The 25,788-nt window shown below is 35.3% G+C and overlaps 2 protein-coding genes across 3 annotated transcripts; both read right to left on the bottom strand.

The window, feature by feature from the left end:
* Positions 1-2,156: 2,156 nt before the first annotated feature.
* Positions 2,157-10,497, bottom strand: LOC149776429 (cobalamin binding intrinsic factor-like). Its single transcript, XM_089942386.1, has 4 exons — positions 10,342-10,497; positions 5,770-5,985; positions 5,429-5,553; positions 2,157-2,442 (listed from the first exon to the last, which is right to left on the bottom strand). The coding sequence occupies exons 1-4, from the start codon at positions 10,413-10,415 to the stop codon at positions 2,318-2,320; spliced, it is 540 nt and encodes a 179-aa protein (XP_089798512.1). The 5' UTR covers positions 10,416-10,497; the 3' UTR covers positions 2,157-2,317.
* Positions 10,498-17,663: 7,166 nt separating this feature from the next.
* Positions 17,664-25,788, bottom strand: LOC149776428 (cobalamin binding intrinsic factor-like). 2 transcript variants are annotated; one of them, XM_089942382.1, is made up of 4 exons: positions 25,633-25,788; positions 21,265-21,480; positions 20,924-21,048; positions 17,664-17,949 (listed from the first exon to the last, which is right to left on the bottom strand). In XM_089942382.1, exons 1-4 carry the CDS (start codon positions 25,704-25,706, stop codon positions 17,825-17,827), a joined length of 540 nt encoding a protein of 179 aa, XP_089798508.1. In that variant the 5' UTR covers positions 25,707-25,788; the 3' UTR covers positions 17,664-17,824. The 2 variants fall into 2 exon arrangements, with proteins under 2 accessions (XP_089798508.1, XP_089798509.1); XM_089942383.1 differs by lacking the exon at positions 21,265-21,480 and having other exon boundaries at positions 25,633-25,779.

Genomic DNA, 25,788 nt, shown 5'->3' with positions numbered 1-25,788 from the left:
ATATTGATTAAGTCTGTTTTTAAGTTGAGAATGCCAGAATTTCTTTTGATCTTTCCGTGAGTGGAATTTGGTATTGAAAAATGAATCAGTTTTGTTGACATTGAATGTATTATCTGGTTAAGCAAAGAATATACGTTGATTCGGCTACTTGGTGCTATAAAATCATTCTCCAATAAACATTGACTTTCTTTTTCTTCTTCTCTCAAACATTCATGCTTGAGAGGATCCATCTTGTAAGAATGCTGTTGCACAGGTATATAAAATATAATCTCGATGTCATGATAGATTTTTTTCCCGTGTAGGAACACCAGGAAGCACGTGCTCATATTCACATAATAGCTGATTTAGTTTAGTTCACTCTCTTCTTATGGTTGTAGATGTGAAAGTCTTGGTTCAGATTGTTTAATATTTCTCAATTCCGAAGACTGGTTAAACAAGATACACTGCGTTCCATCGTTTAAATCATCACTGTGTGGGACAGGTACAACTAAATTATTTGAATAACTAATTGGGCTACCCCAATCAAAATATTCCTTTAACATATTTATATCACTATTTTATTTCTGTTTCCGAAGAGTGTTACATGATACAATTTAAGTCGTTTACTTTCCTTTCAGTTGTATAAGGACCCTACAATTTTGTCTGAAGAGGATTTTGAGATACAGGCACGAGAGTCAAAACTTAATCACCCGGCTGAAAACTCCATTCCTTTGTGTTTCTGACAATGTCTGACCATGTCATTTTGATTAGTCTAGCATTAACCGGCTTGTCTTTAAAGTTGTAATCAAATATGCAAATCCGGAAACGAAAAGAATCAGAAATGGAGAAAGGTTTTAAAAAGCTTTCAATATTTCAAAAAGTACATTGTACCAGGTCTTGAAGCCACAACCTTGATTACCAAACATTTCTTTATATGCATTTCAAATCATGTGATGTTGAGATTACATGAATGACACAATGTGTGGTCTTCTTGTGTACACAGTTATTACCCATGTTCCCTCCTTTTACTAAGTGGTCTATCTTCTGACGAGGTGACTGTAGCTATAAAAAATTTTACCTCCGCAGAATTCATGGCAGTATTTCTTCTTAGTTTATGTGGTATCCGTGACTTTAATCATATTGCTGCTGTAACAAACAATGCTATCGGTTTTCATCATCACTTTACAAGGTAACACAGTTATACCATCACCACCATCAACAGAGTTCAGTCTAACTTTGAGTCTGAAATAATTTGATGAAATCTTATGGTGATGATGTTTTCATCAGTCATACCAAGCTAATTTTCCTACATTTTAACAGTGTCGTCCACAGTAGAAACAGATTGTCTAATAGTTGTCATGTTTTGAACTAACATGTGTATTACACAACATCTGATACTTTGATTTAAACTCTTATATACCATTTGTTGTGTCGGAAAAAAAGTCAATCCTAAAGTCGATTTTTCTATCTCCTGCACATTTCTTTCTGTTAAAGGCCAATAAAATATTCCACATCCAGCTGTTGCCGTCCTTAATGATCAATTAAGATGATTTTGCAAATATTACAAACCATTCTCTGCGCTGTATCTGTTCATTCACTCATCGTCGTCGTGAACCTTAACATGTTTTGTTCACAATTTTGAACAGGTTGTACGTGTAAAAGTTGTTTTATTTTTAACAGTTTTGTTTTTTGAAAAAATCTTTTATGTAATTGCTCTATTTTTATGATAACTGGAGCGTTCAACTGAGTTATAGGAATAAAACAATGTCTATTGTATTTGGCTTCAAAATTACCTTTTCTGTACTACTCCCCTTATTTTCGAACTTTATTCGATTCAACTCGGTTGCGGCGACTGCATAAAAGTGTGGTTTTAAAAGAAAAATCGAAATGAGGATTGGACGAATTGGATGAACCAGCTTAATATAGATTTGTTTAACCTGAAAGCTGTCTATCACTAGAATCCCAACATCAAATCATGCCCCTCTTCTGTTCAGTCAAAACCGTGCGAAATACAAACGTCTGACACAATAAAGTACCTTAACTATGGCTGAAAATGGTGTCATTTGCACATTGTTGGGATTGTATTGTCTGTCTCGAGAAGTATTCGTAATTGTCATTATTTAATTAGACAATAATGTTTAATGTTCATGGAAAAATCAAATACAAAGTGAAGAATATCTATTTCCAAAATGTATTTTGATATTCATATAAATCCAGCATTGAAGGAACAAAGACAGCAGCATGCAAGCTATGATGCTGCAATTAAACTAGTTTTGAAAAAGAATGACAGTTGGTAAACATTTTGAATCAGACATTGAAATCAGTGATAGACTGCAGATCACCCAATGAGAGGTGATTGGTGTGTCGAAGATGGGATGGGCCCAAATGCAAGATCCTTGTTGAAAACTTGTGTAAAATTTAATATGATGGCGTCCCCATCCTTAGGATAGAGAGAAGTCACACCTAAAATATAAAATAAAAATAATCTCAGCAATGCAATGTTTCTTTATGACAGTCATCCTCTTTGAGATAAGGAATAAAAAGAAAACACGTACCGCCTTAATGTACGTTGTTTTCATGAGTGTTTTTGCCACGAGAAAATGTCTCAGACAAATCGGTTGGAACGTACAAATAAAAACAGTACAAGTATTCATTTCTATCTTAGTTAAACTTGCATCTAAGATATAAATGATGGACGGATGGATGGATAGATTGATAGATAAATAGATCAACAGTAAACCATCCTATTAGCAATATGATATCATGGTAGTAACGTAATCGCATACAAAAGATTTTACGTCATACCGTTGTTGTATGCTGCATTCAAAACATTTTATTACATACCCGTTTATTGTTATCTGCTTATTTTTTCTTAATTAACTTTTCTTTGCTAGAATCGTGAAGTATTTTCCCGTACTGCACTGCTTCATATTGCACTACACGTGTCTAAAGCGTCTAAAGCTATTCAAGTCTATTATCATGAGCACCCCCACCCCCACCCCTCCTCAAATTTCACCTTTATAAATGGGTGGGCCGTAAAATGTAATGGTTGACCACTACATGTTTGCTCCCTCCGCCCAGGAAAAGTTTATGCGGGAACCTTTGTCTGTTATGAACTAGTTTTGACTGTCAGCAAGCAATGCACTCTCATGTCGCAGATGCCCGAGCTTTACATTTAATAAATTTGTCTATGTATGAACTAAACAAGCTGTTTGGTTCATTTGAAAGTAGTCATAATAAACTTACGAGAGTACCGTAAGTAGCAAATAAGATTTTATGGGCATTACACGGTATCTACCGCAGTGAAATTAGAGTTACTTCAGTTTTGGACAGAATGTTTCACAAAGAGTTATCATATGAAGCTGGTGTGGAAACTGACACCAAACAAAAGAGAGAGAGAGAGAGAGAGAGAGAGAGAGAGAGAGAGAGAGCGTACTTTGCAACATTAGAAAAATCCACACAAAATAAGAAAGACTCAGATAGCTATATCAAGATAATCATATACTTAAGGAACAGTAACTACGGCTACAGCATTTGAATTTTAAATGAGTTTGCCAATTGTCAGAAAGTGCTGGATTCTGGGGGCAACCTCTTTAAACAAAAAGGTTTAAGAAGTCGAAGCACAAACATTGCTGAAACGTCCACCCGTTGATCTGGGTCAAGATACAACAATGATGGCACAGAGAAGAGAAATTCCACGATATAAATCGTCTAAAATTCCAAACTTACCCAAAATCCATCTCAGCTTCAGAGGTTTTTAAAATTATTTTTAAGGAGCAATTTTAAAGGATGGAACTTTCAATTCAACAGCTGCTCTGTTGACCGTGATGCAAATTTATAAGAATTACATCTTGTTACAATATTGCTAAAACTCATCACTAGGCTGCATGCAGGGGAGTGTATGTTGTTTATTTTTTAAATTCTGGCGACTGCTCAAGCAGAAAATAAAGAGAATAAAACAGCGCCATATTGTTGAGAATTTTCTTGTCAAAAATATCCAAACAAATATTAAAATTCTAGCCCAGAAAAAGACCCATATTTTCGTTTTCTTAAAAATATATGCTTAAATTATCACCTTTTGGTTTAACAAGTACAGTGTGTGTATTTAGTAAGCATGTGTCAGAAAAAGCATCACTTACTGATCCAAAACATATGTTCCATTTGAGAAGTATGGGGGAAAAAAATCTACCTGCCTATTACAGCATTTTAAATCCATTCATATGTCCCATACACTATTTAAAAAAATTAAAAGCTAAAGAGTAAATTGGCATATCTGCAATGCAGACAGACCGATGACGCAACTGCACAATATATATATATCTATTCATAGGCCCGGTTATGTACAAGCGGATATTTCTGAGAGTTAAATAATATATTTCATATAACACCAAATAATCAATTCATTTTTAAGTATACATAAAAATTAAAAGAATGTATGAATAAATAGGTGATATGTAATAAATATAAAATCACATATGTGCTTTGTTCCGAGTCGGGGAAAAGAACTCGTTTGATACCGCGTAGGAACAAACGTCTCGGCTTGACAGCCTGGACATATTCCTACGCCCAATCAAAATCGTTCTTTCCGCCCACTTGAAACAAATCACAAATTTTGTTTTGTCTATACATCTCTTTTAATGTTCATGATAAATGAATAACATAAGCTGTATTATGTACAGAAAAGATTAGACAAATTCACATAATGTCAATTTTATGTCCGAAATCGCTTAAACCTGTCCTAAACTGGAACTTCAAAATCATTGGCCTGTAACAAGTAAAGTATCTATCTCCATAATGGTTATTCAGTGAACTCATTTACAGAACAGTGATGTCATTCTTACTGTGGCTAATTTACCGTTTCCCTCCACGTTACACACATACCACTCACACACACACACGCGCGCGCGCGCACGTACGCACATGAGTGATGGGTTGGGTACTTAATGGGTAAAATGAAGAACATTTTATAGTTGTTCAAAGATGGAAGTTGATAGTTTTCTGAGGTATCACGATTACCGGAACTGTGACACGGTTGTCATCAACAGTCCCGAAGATATGTTCTCATAGACAATGATTGATGCTAATAGAAGTTACGGCTATCAAGAGAAGGAATATTTGTGAAATAAAATACATGGTTAGTTGCATTGTAACTATTCTAACCCCTCCATTGACTTAGTACTTCAGGAGCAGCGTTTTCATACTTTTTTCAGTATAGAAAATCAGTTTTTCCAAGAAGTCTTTTTAAACAGATCAAGGAAGACTAGATAAACAAATTAAAAGTGGAGGAAATAAATTTTTGGTTGCATGCTTTAAAGTGTGTGTGTGTGTGTGTGTGTGTGTGTGTGTGTGTGTGTGATCCAGTAAAGTTATTCGTTAAACTGAAGACATATCATACAAAAAAGTGTAAGCAATTCAAACGAGAGAGAGAGAGAGAGATAGAGATGGTTACCTGTGCTCGCCGATTGATTATTAACAAGTAATGACCAGTAAGTGGAGGTAACATTATCATATTCTCCAGCCAGGCCCATCATGTCGTGGATAAAGTGGCCATACACCGTGTACTTGCATACAAACCTTCAAAAAATATTAAACAATCATGCTTTTAATATAACTGAGACAATGATTACTCCTTCAGCATGATATATTTTAGTCAAATATAAGCATATACTTAAACTTTTAAAATGAGTAGACATTCAAACTACAGTTATTATTATTATTATTATTATTCCTTGTGCATGTGTGCGCATGAGTGTGAGTACTAATTGATTTTGAATATATACTTTGGCTTACTCAAAGTTTCGGTTTCTATCTGCTGCTCTCTCCATAATACGAATGAATGGCTCCCCTCTGCCGAATTCCATGTTTATTTCGTGCTCGAACACTGGTGGCTGAATCCGATTCCTAAGGGTGTACGTAAGAGACATAGTTTTTGGCCAGTAGCAGTCATTGCCTCTTCTATGACAAGCTTCCAATGGCAAAACTGTTGTTGGCGTTGTACTTGGAAACCTTGATACGAGATTAGGGATAGATCAGTATTTATCGGGAGAGAGAGAGGGATTTTTTTAAGGTAGATACAATTGCTGTAGTCTGGTTCCCTGCTTCGTATGCTCCCTGCGTTGTCCTCCGCTATGGGGGGGGGGCAGGGGCCAGATTGTATGTACAAATGTGATGCCGTAATCAGCGACCTAGTATAAAAATTCATAAAAATTCAAATACACAAGTGAGGTAAATAATTTCCTTTTTTTGATACCTATATTAAAATATAGCATAAGAATATTATCCACTTGACCAGAGAAGTCAATGTCAGTTTATAGGAGAAGAAATTTATGCATCCCAACCTCAAATTTATGCCTGCATTTTTCATATCCGAAGGTCATTTTTGACACAATGTGATGCTCACAGTGCAAACACAAGCCCATTTCCTAGATGACAGTTCTGCAAAACAGTGTGTACTAAACAAGCTGATGTAATTGAAAATGGTTGTCATCCGAGCCGTTTTTGAGATATTCTACTTGCCCCAAACCCACGTGTTTTTATTGCTATGGGAGGCTAGCTCTTCTTCCTAGCCAAATTTTTGTTAGTGACACAGTGTTCAAGCTTAACCACCAAATCGGTCATGAATTATTAAGACGAAAAGTGAAGTGTGTTATTTTCGTCCTAACCTTTTCCTATATATTAGGTTGTCGTACATCACCTCATATCAATTTCGACGTAAAATTTATCAAGGAATCGATTGGAGAATGCATTTTTGAGATGACGCAGTATAAAATGTGCAATATTAACAAAATATCATTGCGTGCACCCTTTTCATTCATCTTCGTCCACTAGTAAAAATATTTGTAAAAATAATTATATGACCGAATCAGTGGTTAAGCTTGAACACAAAACAACGACTACTACAGCTAAAATGAAAGTATTAGTAAAGTTTACATTGTGTCACTAATAAAAAGAATATTAAAGGAATAACTGTGCCGCGGTTAGGTTGACTAAATCTCTCCATATGAGGCCATTCGTTTTGATGACGTGACACAATGACGTCGGCATTCACATGACTTCGTATAACGGAGGGCAACGCAGGGAGCATACTAAGCAGTTACCATTGCCGTTAGAATTCGGATAGCCTTGGATTTCACCATTGACCACAAGATAAGATCAGAACAACCACTGCTATGGTATAGAAGTCATCGCTAAATACAAGCATACGATACAATACGAAGATATAGATAATTATAATGGGCTATGTTCAGTAAGTACGATAGAACAAATAAAGATAATGGTCCAAATGTTGAATATATTTGGGAATTTTTGTTCTAAACATACCTTTCTGTCAAATGTGAAATCCAAGAAAATCCGAATGTTAACGGCATCTTGCTTCCTCCAATATGTCATAAATTGCATAAATTGCACGAAGTGCGTTGAGCTGTTTAGAAACTTGAAGAATTCTTGATGACAGCTGGCATAAGCTGTACATTAGGAGACAAAAATAGGGCGAACTAGCTGGGTAGGAAATGCATAGGGGTGCGCACTCGTGTAACATATAACAGTATACAAGGTATGGTCATTAATATTGCAACATTTACTATTCCATACATTCCTACGTCATATTTGGATATCGGGTCTAACCAGTAACAAGGCAGGGTAAATCAAGTTAAAGTCGCGTGACAAAGTAGTAGCGCGCAGTTTCATTCACGTCCTGTATAGATGCTCAAACAATCATTGGAATAGAAGAGCAACATACATTTCTGGTAGCTACATTTTATTTTCAGCTTGTCATCATGTCAGTTTCATCTCGGCTATAAATTCCCACAATATAAATTGTAAATTCGTTCGTATTCACTGACAACATGTTCTGCTCATTACTGTTCAGAAAGTTTGCATATTTTTGTTTTCCCTCAAACTTAAGGGTTACAGATAACATAAGCTAAACTGGGTACACCAGTGTGGTAAGTGTTTGAACGCATATAGTCTGTCTATGCACATGCCTTTGAAAATCTTTCACTATAATCAGAAGATAAGAAAAATCAGCTTGACACTGTTTACAAGGTCAAGGTTGCGATTCATACGTTGCGGGTTAGTCCCTTATCATTTAAATTGAGAATGCTCTATAAAAGGAAAAGTAAAACAGTGTACTTTTCCTTATTTGCAAATCAATAAATTCATTACTGAAGAAAAAGAGAAAACTTTAATGTCTGGATTTATTGTTGCGAACTTGGCAAAGGGTGACTATTCAGCAGAACAAAACACGAGACTGACTTTGGAAACGGCGTCACTGATTTTTTCTTATAATGGATTCGCAATTATTTGTTGTGGATTATTTTTCAAATACCGTTCTTAAAGTTATGTTACAATATCGGACGGATGATTAGCATTCCTAACATGAGTTGTTTTTCTGCACACGGTGTTGCAGATAAAATAGATTCTAGCCAGACTTGAACAGCCTTTACAGTAGCTCCAAAAAAATGTACCAAGATCTGTATTGGCCATAACCAGCACTTTATGATTACGACTATAACACAATTCACACCAATGCCATTTCACTTTAACACAATTCACACCAATGCCATTTTACTATAACACAATTCACACCAATGCCATTTGACTGTAACACAATTCAAACCAATGTCATTTGACCTTAACACAATTCACACCAATGCCATTTGACTTTAACACAATTCACACCAATGCCATTTGACTATAACACAATTCACACCAATGCCATTTGAATATAACACAATTCACACCAATGCCATTTGACTATAACACAATTCACACCAATGCCATTTTACTTTAACACAATTCACACCAATGCCATTTGAATTTAACACAATTCACACCAATGCCATTTGAATATAACACAATTCACACCAATGACATTTGACTATAACACAATTCACACCAATGCCATATGAATATAACACAATTCATACCAATGCCATTTGAATATAACAATTCACACCAATGCCATTAGACAGGTGTACAGTGGGGTTACTGAGAGACAACTATTTCATGGAAATGACACTTCTTGAACCAAACACTTGAGTACTTATTACCAACTAGGAAATTATGAAATTCGTGTGTTAGTGTTAGGCGGTAAAACATATTACTCAAATATGCATATTGCATTTAATATAATAATTAATAATTATATTGGGGGCACCAGTTGGCCCTTACCGATCACTTCCGTCCCACCTCTGTCCTCGTGGGTTCGAGTCTCGGGCTCGGCTCATCGGGTATGTGGGAAAGCTTGCCAGTATCTTCCTTGAATCAGTGGTTTTTACTGGGCTTTTCGCAGGTTGTTCCTCCACCAGTTATACTGGCCGCCATGTTGCTTGTATGAATCTCTAAATGTACACTTGTACTAACATTCTACATCATATTAAAGACATTTTCTGGACTCAATGACATTTGCTACGAAGCATTATTCGATTCATGCTCACTGTTTCTTTTTGGAAGATAATAGTATGCCCCACTACTAAAATGTCGTTTGGTTGTTTCGATTTCTCAATCTTGTTTATCTCTCTGTACATTTCAACTTCATTGGAGGAATGTAACTTAAGTAATGCGCTGTCTTTGTTTGAACTGGAACTTTTCAGTCAAAATTTGGAATAATTCTTTTTTGGAACTGGGAATAGGGGTCATATCCGACCTCCAAAATTACCTATGAAAATATCTGATCTACCACAATTTTTTTATTACACATTAGTTCAGATATAACTATGGACAGAGAGTAAACAATAACCTTTTTTTAAAATTAAAGAATTTAGCAGGCGAGAGAGAGAGAGATATATGATTGTCACACTCTCTACGCACACCATCCAGTTATTTGGCCAGTCTAATTGCGTGATAACGTTTAAAGTTCAGATTGTTGCAAGTCTAAAGTATGACGAAGGATATGTACACACATCTTCTCATAAAACGACATGCCTACTCTAATTTGAACCAAAACCGCAGCCGAAAACATATTTTTGTCTGGCCTCACATGGCCTATGGTTCAACTAGTTTAACCCCTCTATTGATTTAATACTTTAGTAGCATCATTTTCATGGTTTGTTTCATCAGAAATTCAGTTTTTTGCAGAGATGTCTTTTGAAACAAATCAAGATATGTTAGATTTTTTTAAAAATATAGGAAAGAGACTTTATTGCATTTGCCAAAGTGCGCATGCGTGTTTGTCTATGTTTGTGCTCCAGTAAAGCTATCCGTTAAACTGAAACCATTTCATACGAAAAGTGAAAGCATTTCATAACTGGCTAATATTAGAAATGGCTTACAAGAAGAACATAAAGTAGTAATTTTGAATTTAATAATGATCAGATGTTTCGATTATCCTTTTTCTAAACAATAAAAAAATAAAAGACACACCTGTCGTTGTCCACACAACTGGATAGATAGAAACAAGCCAAAAAGATAAACCATACTGATTCTTGAATTGCCATATCTCCTTTTGCCGTGCGTTGTCCTCTGCTATGCACTCTACCTTCTGTGATCGGTCACATGATTTCCATTTGTGATAAGAGTGAGTCCAAGAGATGTTAGAAGCTACATTCTACGTTTAAGTACGCTCTTAAATCGTGTAAGGAGGAGGAAGTAAAACACAGAGCAGACTCGTTAGCACAAAAATTTGAAAATGTCAACCAACGTGAATTCTGGAAGCAAGTTAAACAAAATACTACGATATCTTCCAATAAACTAGAAATCTGTATTATGGGAACCATGGTCAGAATAATATATACAACATGTGGAAAAATCATTTTGAAGACTTACTCCATAGTGTTAAAAATGAATCGAGTAAGAAGCTTGTGCTCTCAGCATTGAATACCCCTTCTACTTGTATTAAGGTAATCACATTATCTGATATCCAAAGTGCAATAACAATACAAAAAAGTGGTAAATGTCTAGGGTCATATTTTTTATTTGATTGTATGTTTGTGCATAACTTTGTATCAGATAATTTCACAAAAGTTACAATTATACCGCCACTAAAAAGTAAAATTGGAAACCTGGAGGACAATAATAACTACAGTCCTATAGCTCTTACGACTATTATTTCAAAAATATTTGAATGCATCATACTGCAAAGATGTGAAGTCACAATCCCTGATAATCAGTTTGGTTTCAAAAAGTAGTATTCAACATATTTATGTCTATATGCCTTTTAGGAAACTCTCAGCTATTACGTAGAACATGGCAGCCCAGTGTTTGCATGCCTTTTAGACGCTAGTAAGGCATTTGATAGGGTCAGTCATTGGACACTCTTTAAAAAGTTGATTGATATTAAAATACCTGTCTACATAGTTCATATTTTAGTTAACTGGTATAGAAAACAGTTGTATTATGTGCGATTAGTAAGTGTAATATCCAACGCTTTCCATGTAACCAGTGGGGTGAGGCAGGAATATTCTTTCCCCTTTGTTATTTAATATATATAGACGAGTTAAATCGTAAGTTGGGTCAGTGTTACGTGGGCTTACGTCTGCAACCAAATGTATTGTTTTTAACAATTTTAGTTTTGCTGATGATATGTCATTGATAAGTCTATCACCGGTTTAAGGAAATTATTAAAAATATGCGCACAATGCGCATTTGAGAATGATATCATATATAATACAAAAAAGTCAGTGTGCATGATCTTTCAGCCAAATTCTTTCAAATTACCATCTCCTCCTCATGTACATGTTAACGGCAGTGCTCTTACGTACGTCAACAGGTATACGTATTTGGGTCATATTTTGAAATCCAATCGGTTGGATAATGAAGATATGATGAGACATTACCGGCGTTTGTGTACTCGAACAAACTTGCTTCTACGTAAATTTAAGAATTGTTAATTGAATATCAAAATTAGTTTATTCAAATCGTATTGCTACACTATGTATTGTGCTCCTCTGTGGGCAAACTTTAGTGAATGTATGAAAAGAAAACTAGTTATTGGTTATAATAATAGTCTTCGTTTTCTATTAGGTCTACCTAGATGGAACAGTGCCTCCAACATGTTTGTAAATTATAATGTATTCAGTTTTGATGAGGTAATGAGAAAATATGTGTTCTCAATGATGACAAGATTATCTAATAGTAAGAACTGTATATTGAAATCTCTTTGGAACTAAGACATTCATATAAATTCTTATATTATTAGCAGATGTAACAAATTATTCTTTAAATATGCCACTTAATTTCATTTGTAACAATGCAGGGCGCAGTTAATTGCGTAGATGTATCTGTATACTTGCACAAATATTATATATATTTTTTATGTTTACAATGGTTTTACTTTACATCGATATTTTAATTTAAATGTATGGACTATGTAGTCTGAAATAAAAAATTCTTATCTTGTCTTATCTTATCTAGGCAATTTGATTAAAATCAGATCTCCAATGTCCTACGTGAAGATTTTACAACGACCGCTTATTGGTCAAGTTCAGGAAAGGCAGCTTTCAAAATCTGAAAGTAAATCAAATCGTTCGGCCCACATTGATGTTCTTCAGCCATACTGATCAGTCGCCCAAACGCAAAGACATTTGATTGGCTGATACAATTAACGATTATGGTAATAAATAAAACATGGGTCACCAGAACATGACACCTAAGCGGACGTCGTCAGATCTTCACGTAGGACAGTGAAGATCTGATTTTAATTAGAAGAATTTTGATGTTTATCGTGAAACTGTAGCTGATTTAAAAATGCGTTTGCATATTTCTCTGCAGGTCATCGTCATTTTGTAAAGATGGATAAGGCTAATAACATCAAGCTGGGGCATCAGCTTGGGACTGTATTACAAAAGTCACAACCAACCAGAAGCGAAATTGAAAAAAGTCGTTCGTGACAGGTTGGTACAAACTCGGAACAGTTATGGTCTTTCACCGGTTCCGATTACTTTTAGACGAGAGGGTACATGATTAGTCTTTGCGAGACTCTGCCTAGCTTATAGATGGCAACTAATGTATCCTCAGAGGCTGAGACCCCCCTTGTCTTGGTGCCAACCTTTACAGATATTACTTTATCTCGGTTGTTTTCGAAATAAGTAAAAAAAATAAATGTTTTAATCATCAAAAACATTTATTTGCTTTTCTGCTAAAGAAAAGTATTGGCGTGACACTTTATTATGACTTCAAGAAACCACATGTTGACGATACGAGAAAACGTACCTAAGACAACCAGGGAGTCTGTTGATTAATTGTTATTTAGAACTTTTTTTGGCTATATCATGCCGAGACATGAAGGGTTCAGTACATTTCTAACGGACACACTGAGTCAGGCCGTGTATCGAACACGTTACCACATGATTACGATTTTGACGATCAACCGAGAGAGAGAGAGAGAGAGAGAGAGAGAGAGAGATTTGTTGTTGTGCGCGTGCGATATGATAGTGTCTGGGGATGTCCCAAAGTTTGGGTGCATATTTTTAAGCTTGTTGACACACACAACAGTGTAGCGCCTATCATTCCCTTCAGTTCCAAATACAAAATTAGGTCCTTTTCTCAATTGATCTTAGCAGTATTATCATCTCTAATTCGTGATTTAATCGGTCCCGGGTTTCAAGATTAGAAAACTGCGCATTTGTTTTGATAGTTAAAGTCAACCAGGTTCATCAAGTATATTTTCGATAATCAAGTACTATAAGGGGGCGATATGGCGTGTATGAATTAACATTTACGGATGTTACTGTGGATATCTACATTAGTTTAATCTTTCATTTATGACTGTATAGTCATGTGTGGCACATTTAACATAATCGAGAGACAGATAAATTCATCTAATGACAGACAAACATAAACCTTTTAGAACTGAAAACATCTGTGTAAATGAAGAAATATGTATATTTTAAGTGCATTTCCTGAAAATAAAAAGTATTGTGGGAATTTCAATTGTATTTTTACAGGCAGCAAGGCCGACCTTATTCAGGTAATGCAGCTGTGCGATTGTAAAAATTTTGTCAAAACTATAGAACGCACTCGGTCTCTTTCGCTATATTTATATGATTCATGTTGTTAATTTGAGGGAGGGGGGAGAATAATCACACAAGACCATGTCATTTTTTTTTAAAAAATCAACACTTTAGTAAACCTGATCTACTTATTCATTTACTCACATTTAATAATGAGTGAGGTCTAGGTCAGTCTCTCTTCTTCATGTGCAAATCCAAAGTTTACTGTGAAAAATGAACGGAGAAAACAATGTAACTGTTGGGTACAATACAAAACATATAACAGTGAACACATTTACACGTATTGACAACATTGGTTAATGACATGTGTGTTCCAATCTTTCATGACAGCTTCATCTTTTCACTGACTTAATTTTCTCTGACAATCGAAAGAAAACTATATCCACAATGTTTACGACGTTACCGTTCTATTGTTCATCGATTCATGGGGAAAATACTACGTGGAATAATATAGGCTAAGGTGAATACAAGACTCCAACGATATATAGAAAATAAATACAATACTGTCAACACACAATTGAATCTGATCTTGTAATCTCGCGTTACTCAAATTGGTCCAGCCATCATTTAAATGCCACTAGCCCTTGAATTCGAATTCCAGTACACGTCATGTTTACTACTTAAAAATCATGACAAAAGTCAGGTTATACAGAAACTCTATCCACAAGCATAGACAAAAGTCAGGCACATAATATAAAATAAATATATTTAACACCTCCCCTCAAAATGAAAACGAGATCTATAAAATGAAGTGTTCTTGTACATTTTAGTCAAATATACATATAATATTATAATAATTAAAATTACATAGGAAAATGTTTTACGAAAGACACAAAATGTACAAAAAATAAAGTGATATAATAGTTCTCTAGACGAGAGAGGCCATCTGCAAATTACTGCAATCACATTATCATTTCTCTTGATGTGTCTAGTGTCATTGTTATATTCCTTAATCGCAACAATATCTGATATTTGGGTTTTTTTATTAATGAAAGTAATGGGGTTGTGATCACTGAAAACAATAATCCGAGAAGGAGCTGAACTTAGATACATCTCAAAATGTTGCAAAGCCAGTATCAAAACCAATCATTAATTCTCAATTGTGGAATCTGGAGTTTGTTTATTTATTCATTTTTATGGAAAAACAACACACTGGATGATGCACACCGTGTTTATGATCTTGAATCAATATTCCACCAATCCTTACATAACTTGCATCAAAATACATTTTAAATAATTTATATTTGGATATGAAAGAACTGGTGCTTCTTTAAGTATCGCCATTAATTTGTCAAAAGATTCCTGACATGTTGCTGACCAATGAAAGTCCGATTTCGTACTCAACAAATCAGAAACTCCTTAATTATCCATACTCCAAAGTCGTATTAGAGATTTTTCACTAATATGCACCGGGAATTTAGAGACAGCCAGCCTTTAACTTCTACAAGTTTAACTTGACCATGTCCCACAATACGACCTACAAATGTGACACAAACACGGCAAAACTCACTTTTACCTAAATTAACTGTCAACGCTGGAATCTTGACGGATAAATTTTCATTAAAAATGTTATCGCTTTATATTGATTAAGTCTGTTTTTAAGTTGAGAATGCCAGAATTTCTTTTGATCTTTCCGTGAGTGGAATTTGGTATTGAAAAATGAATCAGTTTTGTTGACATTGAATGTATTATCTGGTTAAGCAAAGAATATACGTTGATTCGGCTACTTGGTGCTATAAAATCATTCTCCAATAAACATTGACTTTCTTTTTCTTCTTCTCTCAAACATTCATGCTTGAGAGGATCCATCTTGTAAGAATGCTGTTGCACAGGTATATAAAATATAATCTCGATGTCATGATAGATTTTTTTCCCGTGTAGGAACACCAGGAAGCACGTGCTCATATTCACATAATAGCTGATTTAGTTTAGTTCACTCTCTTCTTATGGTTGTAGATGTGAAAGTCTTGGTTCAGATTGTTTAATATTTCTCAATTCCGAAGACTGGTTAAACAAGATACACTGCGTTCCATCGTTTAAATCATCACTGTGTGGGACAGGTACAACTAAATTATTTGAATAACTAATTGGGCTACCCCAATCAAAATATTCCTTTAACATATTTATATCACTATTTTATTTCTGTTTCCGAAGAGTGTTACATGATACAATTTAAGTCGTTTACTTTCCTTTCAGTTGTATAAGGACCCTACAATTTTGTCTGAAGAGGATTTTGAGATACAGGCACGAGAGTCAAAACTTAATCACCCGGCTGAAAACTCCATTCCTTTGTGTTTCTGACAATGTCTGACCATGTCATTTTGATTAGTCTAGCATTAACCGGCTTGTCTTTAAAGTTGTAATCAAATATGCAAATCCGGAAACGAAAAGAATCAGAAATGGAGAAAGGTTTTAAAAAGCTTTCAATATTTCAAAAAGTACATTGTACCAGGTCTTGAAGCCACAACCTTGATTACCAAACATTTCTTTATATGCATTTCAAATCATGTGATGTTGAGATTACATGAATGACACAATGTGTGGTCTTCTTGTGTACACAGTTATTACCCATGTTCCCTCCTTTTACTAAGTGGTCTATCTTCTGACGAGGTGACTGTAGCTATAAAAAATTTTACCTCCGCAGAATTCATGGCAGTATTTCTTCTTAGTTTATGTGGTATCCGTGACTTTAATCATATTGCTGCTGTAACAAACAATGCTATCGGTTTTCATCATCACTTTACAAGGTAACACAGTTATACCATCACCACCATCAACAGAGTTCAGTCTAACTTTGAGTCTGAAATAATTTGATGAAATCTTATGGTGATGATGTTTTCATCAGTCATACCAAGCTAATTTTCCTACATTTTAACAGTGTCGTCCACAGTAGAAACAGATTGTCTAATAGTTGTCATGTTTTGAACTAACATGTGTATTACACAACATCTGATACTTTGATTTAAACTCTTATATACCATTTGTTGTGTCGGAAAAAAAGTCAATCCTAAAGTCGATTTTTCTATCTCCTGCACATTTCTTTCTGTTAAAGGCCAATAAAATATTCCACATCCAGCTGTTGCCGTCCTTAATGATCAATTAAGATGATTTTGCAAATATTACAAACCATTCTCTGCGCTGTATCTGTTCATTCACTCATCGTCGTCGTGAACCTTAACATGTTTTGTTCACAATTTTGAACAGGTTGTACGTGTAAAAGTTGTTTTATTTTTAACAGTTTTGTTTTTTGAAAAAATCTTTTATGTAATTGCTCTATTTTTATGATAACTGGAGCGTTCAACTGAGTTATAGGAATAAAACAATGTCTATTGTATTTGGCTTCAAAATTACCTTTTCTGTACTACTCCCCTTATTTTCGAACTTTATTCGATTCAACTCGGTTGCGGCGACTGCATAAAAGTGTGGTTTTAAAAGAAAAATCGAAATGAGGATTGGACGAATTGGATGAACCAGCTTAATATAGATTTGTTTAACCTGAAAGCTGTCTATCACTAGAATCCCAACATCAAATCATGCCCCTCTTCTGTTCAGTCAAAACCGTGCGAAATACAAACGTCTGACACAATAAAGTACCTTAACTATGGCTGAAAATGGTGTCATTTGCACATTGTTGGGATTGTATTGTCTGTCTCGAGAAGTATTCGTAATTGTCATTATTTAATTAGACAATAATGTTTAATGTTCATGGAAAAATCAAATACAAAGTGAAGAATATCTATTTCCAAAATGTATTTTGATATTCATATAAATCCAGCATTGAAGGAACAAAGACAGCAGCATGCAAGCTATGATGCTGCAATTAAACTAGTTTTGAAAAAGAATGACAGTTGGTAAACATTTTGAATCAGACATTGAAATCAGTGATAGACTGCAGATCACCCAATGAGAGGTGATTGGTGTGTCGAAGATGGGATGGGCCCAAATGCAAGATCCTTGTTGAAAACTTGTGTAAAATTTAATATGATGGCGTCCCCATCCTTAGGATAGAGAGAAGTCACACCTAAAATATAAAATAAAAATAATCTCAGCAATGCAATGTTTCTTTATGACAGTCATCCTCTTTGAGATAAGGAATAAAAAGAAAACACGTACCGCCTTAATGTACGTTGTTTTCATGAGTGTTTTTGCCACGAGAAAATGTCTCAGACAAATCGGTTGGAACGTACAAATAAAAACAGTACAAGTATTCATTTCTATCTTAGTTAAACTTGCATCTAAGATATAAATGATGGACGGATGGATGGATAGATTGATAGATAAATAGATCAACAGTAAACCATCCTATTAGCAATATGATATCATGGTAGTAACGTAATCGCATACAAAAGATTTTACGTCATACCGTTGTTGTATGCTGCATTCAAAACATTTTATTACATACCCGTTTATTGTTATCTGCTTATTTTTTCTTAATTAACTTTTCTTTGCTAGAATCGTGAAGTATTTTCCCGTACTGCACTGCTTCATATTGCACTACACGTGTCTAAAGCGTCTAAAGCTATTCAAGTCTATTATCATGAGCACCCCCACCCCCACCCCTCCTCAAATTTCACCTTTATAAATGGGTGGGCCGTAAAATGTAATGGTTGACCACTACATGTTTGCTCCCTCCGCCCAGGAAAAGTTTATGCGGGAACCTTTGTCTGTTATGAACTAGTTTTGACTGTCAGCAAGCAATGCACTCTCATGTCGCAGATGCCCGAGCTTTACATTTAATAAATTTGTCTATGTATGAACTAAACAAGCTGTTTGGTTCATTTGAAAGTAGTCATAATAAACTTACGAGAGTACCGTAAGTAGCAAATAAGATTTTATGGGCATTACACGGTATCTACCGCAGTGAAATTAGAGTTACTTCAGTTTTGGACAGAATGTTTCACAAAGAGTTATCATATGAAGCTGGTGTGGAAACTGACACCAAACAAAAGAGAGAGAGAGAGAGAGAGAGAGAGAGAGAGAGAGAGCGTACTTTGCAACATTAGAAAAATCCACACAAAATAAGAAAGACTCAGATAGCTATATCAAGATAATCATATACTTAAGGAACAGTAACTACGGCTACAGCATTTGAATTTTAAATGAGTTTGCCAATTGTCAGAAAGTGCTGGATTCTGGGGGCAACCTCTTTAAACAAAAAGGTTTAAGAAGTCGAAGCACAAACATTGCTGAAACGTCCACCCGTTGATCTGGGTCAAGATACAACAATGATGGCACAGAGAAGAGAAATTCCACGATATAAATCGTCTAAAATTCCAAACTTACCCAAAATCCATCTCAGCTTCAGAGGTTTTTAAAATTATTTTTAAGGAGCAATTTTAAAGGATGGAACTTTCAATTCAACAGCTGCTCTGTTGACCGTGATGCAAATTTATAAGAATTACATCTTGTTACAATATTGCTAAAACTCATCACTAGGCTGCATGCAGGGGAGTGTATGTTGTTTATTTTTTAAATTCTGGCGACTGCTCAAGCAGAAAATAAAGAGAATAAAACAGCGCCATATTGTTGAGAATTTTCTTGTCAAAAATATCCAAACAAATATTAAAATTCTAGCCCAGAAAAAGACCCATATTTTCGTTTTCTTAAAAATATATGCTTAAATTATCACCTTTTGGTTTAACAAGTACAGTGTGTGTATTTAGTAAGCATGTGTCAGAAAAAGCATCACTTACTGATCCAAAACATATGTTCCATTTGAGAAGTATGGGGGAAAAAAATCTACCTGCCTATTACAGCATTTTAAATCCATTCATATGTCCCATACACTATTTAAAAAAATTAAAAGCTAAAGAGTAAATTGGCATATCTGCAATGCAGACAGACCGATGACGCAACTGCACAATATATATATATCTATTCATAGGCCCGGTTATGTACAAGCGGATATTTCTGAGAGTTAAATAATATATTTCATATAACACCAAATAATCAATTCATTTTTAAGTATACATAAAAATTAAAAGAATGTATGAATAAATAGGTGATATGTAATAAATATAAAATCACATATGTGCTTTGTTCCGAGTCGGGGAAAAGAACTCGTTTGATACCGCGTAGGAACAAACGTCTCGGCTTGACAGCCTGGACATATTCCTACGCCCAATCAAAATCGTTCTTTCCGCCCACTTGAAACAAATCACAAATTTTGTTTTGTCTATACATCTCTTTTAATGTTCATGATAAATGAATAACATAAGCTGTATTATGTACAGAAAAGATTAGACAAATTCACATAATGTCAATTTTATGTCCGAAATCGCTTAAACCTGTCCTAAACTGGAACTTCAAAATCATTGGCCTGTAACAAGTAAAGTATCTATCTCCATAATGGTTATTCAGTGAACTCATTTACAGAACAGTGATGTCATTCTTACTGTGGCTAATTTACCGTTTCCCTCCACGTTACACACATACCACTCACACACACACACGCGCGCGCGCGCACGTACGCACATGAGTGATGGGTTGGGTACTTAATGGGTAAAATGAAGAACATTTTATAGTTGTTCAAAGATGGAAGTTGATAGTTTTCTGAGGTATCACGATTACCGGAACTGTGACACGGTTGTCATCAACAGTCCCGAAGATATGTTCTCATAGACAATGATTGATGCTAATAGAAGTTACGGCTATCAAGAGAAGGAATATTTGTGAAATAAAATACATGGTTAGTTGCATTGTAACTATTCTAACCCCTCCATTGACTTAGTACTTCAGGAGCAGCGTTTTCATACTTTTTTCAGTATAGAAAATCAGTTTTTCCAAGAAGTCTTTTTAAACAGATCAAGGAAGACTAGATAAACAAATTAAAAGTGGAGGAAATAAATTTTTGGTTGCATGCTTTAAAGTGTGTGTGTGTGTGTGTGTGTGTGTGTGTGTGATCCAGTAAAGTTATTCGTTAAACTGAAGACATATCATACAAAAAAGTGTAAGCAATTCAAACGAGAGAGAGAGAGAGAGATAGAGATGGTTACCTGTGCTCGCCGATTGATTATTAACAAGTAATGACCAGTAAGTGGAGGTAACATTATCATATTCTCCAGCCAGGCCCATCATGTCGTGGATAAAGTGGCCATACACCGTGTACTTGCATACAAACCTTCAAAAAATATTAAACAATCATGCTTTTAATATAACTGAGACAATGATTACTCCTTCAGCATGATATATTTTAGTCAAATATAAGCATATACTTAAACTTTTAAAATGAGTAGACATTCAAACTACAGTTATTATTATTATTATTATTATTCCTTGTGCATGTGTGCGCATGAGTGTGAGTACTAATTGATTTTGAATATATACTTTGGCTTACTCAAAGTTTCGGTTTCTATCTGCTGCTCTCTCCATAATACGAATGAATGGCTCCCCTCTGCCGAATTCCATGTTTATTTCGTGCTCGAACACTGGTGGCTGAATCCGATTCCTAAGGGTGTACGTAAGAGACATAGTTTTTGGCCAGTAGCAGTCATTGCCTCTTCTATGACAAGCTTCCAATGGCAAAACTGTTGTTGGCGTTGTACTTGGAAACCTTGATACGAGATTAGGGATAGATCAGTATTTATCGGGAGAGAGAGAGGGATTTTTTTAAGGTAGATACAATTGCTGTAGTCTGGTTCCCTGCTTCGTATGCTCCCTGCGTTGTCCTCCGCTATGGGGGGGGGGGGGGGGCAGGGGCCAGATTGTATGTACAAATGTGATGCCGTAATCAGCGACCTAGTATAAAAATTCATAAAAATTCAAATACACAAGTGAGGTAAATAATTTCCTTTTTTTGATACCTATATTAAAATATAGCATAAGAATATTATCCACTTGACCAGAGAAGTCAATGTCAGTTTATAGGAGAAGAAATTTATGCATCCCAACCTCAAATTTATACCTGCATTTTTCATATCCGAAGGTCATTTTTGACACAATGTGATGCTCACAGTGCAAACACAAGCCCATTTCCTAGATGACAGTTCTGCAAAACAGTGTGTACTAAACAAGCTGATGTAATTGAAAATGGTTGTCATCCGAGCCGTTTTTGAGATATTCTACTTGCCCCAAACCCACGTGTTTTTATTGCTATGGGAGGCTAGCTCTTCTTCCTAGCCAAATTTTTGTTAGTGACACAGTGTTCAAGCTTAACCACCAAATCGGTCATGAATTATTAAGACGAAAAGTGAAGTGTGTTATTTTCGTCCTAACCTTTTCCTATATATTAGGTTGTCGTACATCACCTCATATCAATTTCGACGTAAAATTTATCAAGGAATCGATTGGAGAATGCATTTTTGAGATGACGCAGTATAAAATGTGCAATATTAACAAAATATCATTGCGTGCACCCTTTTCATTCATCTTCGTCCACTAGTAAAAATATTTGTAAAAATAATTATATGACCGAATCAGTGGTTAAGCTTGAACACAAAACAACGACTACTACAGCTAAAATGAAAGTATTAGTAAAGTTTACATTGTGTCACTAATAAAAAGATTATTAAAGGAATAACTGTGCCGCGGTTAGGTTGACTAAATCTCTCCATATGAGGCCATTCGTTTTGATGACGTGACACAATGACGTCGGTATTCACATGACTTCGTATAACGGAGGGCAACGCAGGGAGCATACTAAGCAGTTACCATTGCCGTTAGAATTCGGATAGCCTTGGATTTCACCATTGACCACAAGATAAGATCAGAACAACCACTGTTATGGTATAGAAGTCATCGCTAAATACAAGCATACGATACAATACGAAGATATAGATAATTATAATGGGCTATGTTCAGTAAGTACGATAGAACAAATAAAGATAATGGTCCAAATGTTGTATATATTTGGGAATTTTTATTCTAAACATACCTTTCTGTCAAATGTGAAATCCAAGAAAATCCGAATGTTAACGGCATCTTGCTTCCTCCAATATGTCATAAATTGCATAAATTGTACGAAGTGCGTTGAGCTGTTTAGAAACTTGAATGATTCTTGATGACAGCTGGCATAAGCTGTACGTTAGGAGACGAAAATAGGGCAAACTAGCCTGGTTGGAAATACATAGGGGTGCGCACTCGTGTAACATATAACAGTATACAAGGTATGGTCATTAATATAGCAACATTTACTATTCCATACATTCCTACGTCATATTTGGATATCGGGTCTAACCAGTAACAAGGCAGGGTAAATCAAGTTAATGTCGCGTGACAAAGTGGTAGCGCGTAGTTTCATTCACGTCCTGTATAGATGCTCAAACAATCATTGGAATAGAAGAGCAAATTACATTTCTGGTAGTTACATTTTATTTTCAACCTGTCATCATGTCAGTTTCATCTTGACTATAAATTCCCATAATATAAATTGTAAATTCGTTCGTATTCATTGACAACATGTTCTGCGCAGTGGACTGTTCGGAAAGTTTGCATATTTTTGTTTACCCTCAAACTAAAGGGTTACAGATAGCATAAGCTAAACTGGGCACACCAGTGTGGTAAGTGTTTGAACGCATATAGTCTGTCTATGCACATGCCTTTGAAAATCTTTCACTATAATTAGAAGATAAGAAAAATCAGCTTGACACTATTTATAAGGTCAAGGTCGCGATTCATACCTTGCGGGTTAGTCCCTTATTATTTGGGGCCCCGAGTGGCCGAGTGGTCTAAAGCGCTCTCCGTTACGGATCACTGCCATCTCACCTCTGTCTACGTGGGTTCGAGTCTCGGATTCGACCAATGTGGGTATGTGAGAAAGCTTGCCAGTAGCTTCTCGTGGGTCGGTGTTTCTTCCTGGGGTTTTCCCGGGTTCTTTCTCCACCATTAATACTGGCCGCCATACATAGCTTATCGTGTGCTGAAAAATGGCGTTAAACCCCACACCACCACCACCACCACCACCCTTATCATTTAAATTGAGAATGCTCTATAAAAGGAAAAGTAAAACAGTGCAATTTTTCCTTATTTGCAAATCAATAAATTCATTACTGAAAATAAAAAGAAAACTTTTTTTAATGTCTGGATTTATTGTTGCGAACATGGCAAAGGCAACAAAATACGAGACCGACTTTGGAAACGGCGTCACTGATTTTTTCTTATACTGGATTCGCAATTATTTGTTGTGGATTATTTTTCAAATACCGTTCTTAAAGTTATGTTACAATATCGGACGGATGATTAGCATTCCTAACATGAGTTGTTTTTCTGCACACGGTGTTGCAGATAAAATAGATTCTAGCCAGACTTGAAAATCCTTTACAGTAGCTCCCAAAAAAATGTACCAAGATCTGCATTGGCCATAACCAGCACTTTATGATGACGACTATAACACAATTCACACCAATGCCATTTGACTATAACACAATTCACACCAATGCCATTTGACTTTAACACAATTCACACCAATGCCATTTGACTTTAACACAATTCACACCAATGCCATTTGAATATAACACAATTCACACCAATGACATTTGAATATAACACAATTCACACCAATGCCATTAGACAGGTGTACAGTGGGGCTACCGAGAGACAACTATTTCATGGAAATGACACTTCTTGAACCAAACACTTGAGTACTTATTACCAACTAGGAAATTATGAAATTCGTGTGTTAGTGTTAGGCGGTTAAACATATTACTCAAATATGCATATTGCATTTAATATAATAATTAATAATTATATTGGGGCACCAGTTGGCCCTTACCGATCACTTCCGTTCGACCTCTCTCCTCGTGGGTTCGAGTCTCGGGCTTGGCTCATCGAGTATGCGGAAAAGCTTTCCAGTATCTTCCGTGAGTCAGTGGTTTTTACTGGGCTTTTCCCAGGTTGTTCCTCCACCAGTTACACTGGCCGCCATGTTGCTAGTATGAATCTCTAAATGTACACTTGTACTAGCATTCCACATCATATTAAAGACATTTTCTGGACTCAATGACATTTTCTGCGAAGCATTATTCAATTCATACTCACTGTTTCTTTTTGGAAGATAATAGTATGCCTCACTACTAAAATGTTTGATTGTTTCGATTTCTCAGTCTTGCTTATCTCTGTACATTTCAACTTCAGTGGAGGAATGTATTTAAGTATTGCGCTGTCTTTGTTTGAAATCGAACTTTTTAGTCAAAATTTGGAATATATATATATATATATATATATATATATATATATATATATATATATATATATATATATATATATATATATATATATATATATATATATATATATATATATATATAATGTTATAATAAAACGACATGCCTACTCTAATTTAAACCAATACCGCAGCCGAAAACATATTTTTGTCTGGCCTCACATGGTCTGTGGTTTCAACTAGTTTAACCCCTCCATTGATTTAGTACTTTAGTAGCATCATTTTCATGGTTTGTTTCATCAGAAATTCAGTTTTTTGCAGAGATGTCTTTTGAAACAAATCAAGATATGTTAGATTTTTTTAAAAATATAGGAAAGAGACTTTATTGCATTTGCTAAAGTGCGCATGCGTGTTTGTCTATGTTTGTGCTCCAGTAAAGCTATCTGTTAAACTGAAACCATTTCATACGAAAAGTGAAAGCATTTCATAACTGGCTAATATTAGAAATGGCTTACAAGAAGAACATAAAGTAGTAATTTTGAATTTAATAATGATCAGATGTTTCGACTATCCTTTTGCTAAACAATAAAAAAATAAAAGACATACCTGTCGTTGTCCACACAACTGGATAGATAGAAACAAGCCAAAAAGATAAACCATACTGATTCTTGAATTGCCATATCTCCTTTTGCCGTGCGTTGTCCTCTGCTATGCACTCTACCTTCTGTGATCGGTCACATGATTTCCATTTGTGATAAGAGT

This window comes from Sinohyriopsis cumingii, chromosome 18 (genome assembly GCF_028554795.1).
Source record: "Sinohyriopsis cumingii isolate HCF-2022 chromosome 18, ASM2855479v2, whole genome shotgun sequence".
Classification (NCBI taxonomy): Eukaryota; Metazoa; Mollusca; class Bivalvia; order Unionida; family Unionidae; genus Sinohyriopsis; species Sinohyriopsis cumingii.
The sequence above is the reverse complement of the archived record's forward strand: the minus strand, read 5'-3'. Positions and strand labels throughout refer to the sequence as shown.

What these genes read in the sequence shown, in the direction of transcription:
- LOC149776429 (XM_089942386.1), bottom strand. Translation starts at nt 10,415, where the DNA reads ATGGCAATTCAAGAATCAGTATGGTTTATCTTTTTGGCTTGTTTCTAT. An exon ending in AGTTGTGTGGACAACGACAG is followed by an intron (nt 5,986 to 10,341) that starts GTGTGTCTTTTA and finishes TCTCGTATCAAG; the next exon opens with GTTTCCAAGTACAACGCCAA. An exon ending in GATAGAAACCGAAACTTTGA is followed by an intron (nt 5,554 to 5,769) that starts GTAAGCCAAAGT and finishes TATTTTTTGAAG; the next exon opens with GTTTGTATGCAAGTACACGG.
- LOC149776428 (XM_089942382.1), bottom strand. Translation starts at nt 25,706, where the DNA reads ATGGCAATTCAAGAATCAGTATGGTTTATCTTTTTGGCTTGTTTCTAT. An exon ending in AGTTGTGTGGACAACGACAG is followed by an intron (nt 21,481 to 25,632) that starts GTATGTCTTTTA and finishes TCTCGTATCAAG; the next exon opens with GTTTCCAAGTACAACGCCAA. An exon ending in TAATCAATCGGCGAGCACAG is followed by an intron (nt 17,950 to 20,923) that starts GTAACCATCTCT and finishes TTTATATTTTAG; the next exon opens with GTGTGACTTCTCTCTATCCT.